Here is a 5485-nt window from a genome sequence, read left to right on the forward strand (position 1 = left end):
GGAATTATCAGGGAAATCGGTGGTTCAGGAAATATTAGGGAATTATGAGGGAATTTGTGAAAAAAAACGGAATAAATCGGGGGGGGGGGGGACGACAAACTATTAAAATGTTTTTAAAGGCAGGGAAAAATCATGTAAAAAACCCGGATTGTGCTATCTGGCAGAGTCAAGCAAAAATGAGCATAACTGTGGCAACAGCTTGCTTCCTCGGCTATCAATATTTCTCCATGGCTTAGCCGTTTGGTATGACGTCATCTACCACCCAGCCTTAACTAGATCGCAATTTACAGGGAAATGTCAGGGAAATATCATGGAATTTCAAAAACTAACTAGACCGCAATTTACAGGGAAGTGTCAGGGAAATATCATGGAATTTCAAAAACTAACTAGACCGCAATTTACAGGGAAATGTCAGGGAAATATCATGGAATTTCAAAATGCTTTCCCCCTGGACACCCTGGTATACAGTATATTTGTTAAGTAAAAGTAGATGAAGTCTTGCTGAGAATGATGACCCTCCTTGAAAAGGGAGCTCAAGTTATACTGAATTATAGAGAAACTTCAAAATGCTTGATCCCGTCCCCTGCTTCTGCAGAAAATGCATTCATGTGCAGTGAAAAATACATGCACAGGTTGCATCTTCTTTTCAGATGATGGTGCTGAAATATTTCACTTTTTTAAAAAAATCATCTTTCTGCAGGATTAATTGGTTTTGATTCACACAAGAAACTGAAGCTGGCTCTTGGACCTTTAACAGCCACTTGTGTACAACATGCTAAGCTTCATTAGTTTTCATATTGGGTGTATGCTTCTTCTTCCATTATTGAGTATAGTGTGCAAACCCAATCCATCTTGTGCCTTCGTGTCTCCTAGGAACCCAGAAAATGAATCAATACCACAACCAGGAATAAAATCTTGCCTGAACTTGGCCCCCTTGTTATGTTTTAAAATGATATTTGTTTGTTTGTTTGTTTGTTTATTATGCCCATGTCTCATCAACACGCCGCAGCTTGCACTGGCTGCTGGTCAGTTTCTGGTCACAATTCAAAGTCTTGGTTAGGACCTATAAAGTCCTACACGACATCGGACCAGAATACCTACGGGACTGCCTTCTGCCACACGAATCCCAGCCACAGATTAGGTCCCACAGAGTTGGCCTTCTCCGGGTCCCGTCGACTAAGCAATGTTGTCTGGTGGGACCCAGGGGAAGAGCCTTCTCTGTGGTGGCCCCGGCCTTCTGGAATCAACTCCCCCCAGCGATTAGGACTGCCCCCACCCTCCTTGCCTTTCAAAAGCTCCTGAAGACCCACTTATGTCGCCAGTCATGGGGAAATTGATATACCCCTAGCTATTGTGGTTTTATGTATGTCCTGTTAGGTTGTGTGATTGTTTTTCTTTTGTATAATGAAGGTTTTAAATTGTTTTTTAACATTAGATTTGTACATGTTGTATTGTTGTGAGCCGCTCCGAGTCCTCGGAGAGGGGCAGCATACAAATCTAATAAATTATTATTATTACTATTATTACTATTATTACTATTATTATTATTATTATTATTATTATTATTATTATTATTATTATTGGCTGCCCTTTTCCTCATGGACTCAGGGCGGCTCACAAGAATAAAAATAGATACAATGATAATAAATACTATTCAAACATTAAAAATATTAAATACCCACAATAAAAACAGACAATCATTCCTCTTTCATACAAGAGATTTTCAGGGCAGGTTTGTGGGCTTAGTGCAAAGTACACTGCTCAAAAAAAGTAAAGGGAACACTCAAATAACACATGCTAGATCTGAATGATTGAAATATTCTCACTGAATACCGCTGTTCTGTACAAAGTTGAATGTGCTATCAACAAAATGAAATTTATTGTCAATCAGTGTTGCTTCCTAAGTGGACAGTTTGATTTCACAGAAGTTTGATTTACTTGGCGTTATATTCTGTTGTTTAAGTGTTCCCTTTATTTTTTTGAGCAGTATACATTGTTGAAAAAAATAAATGCTACATTTATGGTTCTTGATGGACTCTCTCTCTCTCCCCCCACAGGTAAGGTTGCTGTCTGTAGCGCTCAGCTCCGTCCAAGGACTATGCCCACGTGCTTCTGCCTCTTTCAACCATGGAGAGTCCCATGTTTGACACCATCCTGGAGACAACCGACGGGGTAACCCCCGACCCCAGTTGGTCCCTGCCCTACCCACTGGGCTTCCAGGTGTCCCTGACAGGCTTCCTAATGTTGGAAATTGTTCTAGGGGTCAGCAGCAACCTCACAGTATTGGTTCTCTACTGCCTGCAAGCCGGCCTGGTCGACTCCGTCAGCAACATGGTGACCATGAACTTGCACGTACTCGATGTGCTCATCTGCGTGGTGTGCGCCCCGCTCACCATGGTGGTCATATTGGTGCCGCCTGATCGTGCGGCCACCCTCTTCTGCTGCTTCCACGAGGCCTGCATCACCTTCAGCAGCGTGGCCACCGCCACCAACGTCCTGGTGATCAGCTTGGACCGTTACGACATTTCCGTTCGCCCTGCGCAGCGCGTGCTCACTCCGGCCCGTGCGATTCTTCTCCTGGCTGGAGTCTGGGTGCTATCCCTGACTGTATTTTTTATACCTTTCCTCGAGGGAGAGTTTGGACATGCCAGCGTGTGGCAAAACCGTACGGTGCTGTGCGTGGGCCCGGAAGAGTTCCACGCCGAGCTCGGGACCTCCTACCACTTGGCCATCCAGATCCCCACTTTCTTTGCAGCCGTGGCGGTCATGCTGGTGACCTACGCCAAGATCCTGCAAGCTCTCAACATCAGCATTGGCAGCACCTTCAAGCGCAGCCAGCGTCGCAAGACGAAAAAGAGGAAGCGGCGGAAAGCGGTGGAGCTGAGCAGCAGCAGCAGCATGATCAGTGCTGGAGAAGCCAAGAGGTTGTCTCAGCCAATGCCCACGCTCCCAGCTCCGCCCCCGATGGGTGTGCAGGCGTCTGTCTCCGTGATCATCGCGCTGCGTCGGGCGGTGAAGCGCCACCGCGACCGGAGGGAGCGCCAGAGGCGTGTCTTCCGCATGTCCCTGCTAATCATCTCGACGTTCCTGTTGTGCTGGGCCCCTCTGTCCATTGTCAACCTGCTCATTCTGTGCCTCGGGCCCAGCCCCCTGCTGGGCAAGTTGCGCATCTGCTTCCTGGCCATGGCCTACGGTACGACCATCTTCCACCCACTCCTTTATGCCTTTACCCGCCAGAAACTGCGCAACGTACTCCGCAGCAAGCTGAAGAAACGAGTGGTGTCGGCGCTGCAAGTCGACCCTGCGCCCGGTGGCACGATCATCCACAATTCCTGGGTGGAGCCGTCGCGGAAAGGCTGCAAGGGGCGGCCACGGGGTAGTGATGGGGCTGAGCACTGCCTGACAGAGGCCACAAAAGAGTAAGGGGGTAGGGGTGAATTTCAGACCAGGTGCCGAGAAAGCTGGGATAGGTTCTAGCAATCCACTGCAGAGCTAATCTGGTGAGTGCCAAACACCTGAAACCAACGAAAGGATGAGAGGCAGATACAGGACCCTTATTAAAATCACCAGAAACAACAGCTTGGTGCTAACCCTCTGACCAAAGTGCAAAGTGGAGGTGAGCAGTATCGCAGTGAGCACAGAGAGGCAACCACCCACACCTTGTAGAAACAACCATTTCATCTAGGGGATCTGATACTGATCCCTCACAAAGAGCCAGTGGCAAAACCTCCCACTTACCTGAGGTAAAATAGGAAGGCTTAAACCTTCTCTTGACATTGGCCTGTTGGCTGCACTGAGACCACCAGAATTACAACAATTATTTAATTCCTTAATGCCAAGAGTTGTAACAAGCTGGTGAGTGCTTACACGTGTTGGGGAAAGGCATTAAGTCGAGTCAACACTAAACGAGCCAGCACTCCAGAAGACCAGTTTAACGCTCGTTGCAATGCTGAGTAAATCCAGGATGGCTAAAATAAGCTCTCCCATCTTAGAGTAGGCCGAGAAAATGTGTTGGAAAGGCAGGTTTGGAAAGGCTGGGATAGCATAACGTTTTAGAGGTCTTTGCCTTATAGGTAATCCTTAGCTTACAACCAGTCGTTTTAGCAACTGGTTGCAATTAAAACAGATTCCCCCAAAAGGTATCTTAAGGTCCAGTTTCCAAGTTCTGCTATCCCCTGGTCACATGTCCGGATTTTGGGTGTCAGCAACCGGGCCGCGTTTATGGCTGTTTGCAGCACCTCGCAGTCATGTGACAACAATTTACGACATTTTTTGTCAAAATGTAAACCACATTTACTTCAGGTTTCCAGCAAAAAAAAGCATCCCATTGTGAATAATGGGTTTATTTAATGATTTTCACTAAAAGATCATAATATTAGATCTGGTCCAGTGGTTTTGCAATATTTAGAATTCAGATGAAGAGAATTGGATCACCATGAGAACTTCCTCAGAGGAAAAAGGTGGCTTTTTTTCCCCAAAGGAGGAGAGCCATCGTTCATTATCACTTTTGTCTGGGCTTCCTCAAATACTTAGTAGATTTTAGGCTGCAGCCATAAGGAGTAAATCTCACCCGGAACCTAGGTCTTTCTTTTGGGGAGACATAACTAGGATGGTACTGACAGGATTTTTTTTAAAAAAATAAAATAAACAACCCTCAGTCTTTCCAGGGAGCTCAAATGATAGGTGCCCTCACAGCTACTTCTTCTACTGGGATAGACGTAGGAAAAGGGAAGAGTAGCCTGAACAGATAACCGGAAATGCTTCAGGGGTAAGTAATAATAATAATGTCACCCAGTTGACAATTCTGTTCTTTCAAGGTCATCCTTCAGAAGAGCTCTGAGAACCTCTTTTAAGAACCAGTGATGGTAGGAACGAGGGTTTCCTGTCATTATGGGTCTTTGGGTGCTTAGTTCTTTTGGGTTGAGCTTAATATTCTCTAGATGAGTCTTCCTTTCCTTTGGCATCCAGGTAGAAATAGTCAGAGCTGTCATTCAACCATATCTGAAAAGCACTGTCATCTATAGCAATCTTCCAGGTGGACATATATATTCACTAGTAGAAGTCCATCTCCTTACAGATGTTTCCCTTTAGAAATATCGCATACGTGCACCTGGCAAAGATTATGTCAGAAATAATTATTCAATGAAAATGTTTATAAGCCGCTTTTTCCGGGGCAAAGCTTCACAATGTGGCATAAGCAATGAAAAATTGGAAGGTTTCTCGTGCCAGTGTTTTTCAAGCATAGCTGGCGCTGCCAAGTTTGAAAAACACTGTTCTGTGTCATAACTTCAGGGAAGTGCGCCGTTACTAGAGGAAATTGTTGTGAATGACAAAAATTACATCTGGGGTTATGAACACGTTGGTGGAGAGGCTAACAGAAACCAGGTAGAAGGAACTCTGTATTTGGTGCGAAGGCCCTACCAGGAGTGAAATTCAAAGTTTTCTGTGGGCCTGGTGAAGGATACTGCAAAATCCCCATTTCCTC

General features: G+C 45.6%; 1 protein-coding gene across 1 annotated transcript; it reads left to right on the forward strand.

Annotated features, from left to right (window-relative positions):
* The first annotated feature begins 2127 nt into the window (after positions 1–2127).
* Positions 2128–3458, forward strand: LOC139158406 (G-protein coupled receptor 22-like). Its single transcript, XM_070735713.1, has one exon. The coding sequence runs from the start codon at positions 2128–2130 to the stop codon at positions 3421–3423; it is 1296 nt and encodes a 431-aa protein (XP_070591814.1). The 3' UTR covers positions 3424–3458.
* The last annotated feature ends 2027 nt before the right edge of the window (positions 3459–5485 follow it).

This window comes from Erythrolamprus reginae, chromosome 2, assembly GCF_031021105.1.
Source record: "Erythrolamprus reginae isolate rEryReg1 chromosome 2, rEryReg1.hap1, whole genome shotgun sequence".
Lineage (NCBI taxonomy): Eukaryota > Metazoa > Chordata > Lepidosauria > Squamata > Dipsadidae > Erythrolamprus > Erythrolamprus reginae.

Bases quoted from the DNA above. Each gene is read 5' to 3' on its own strand.
- LOC139158406 (XM_070735713.1), top strand. From the start codon at position 2,128: ATGGAGAGTCCCATGTTTGACACCATCCTGGAGACAACCGACGGGGTA.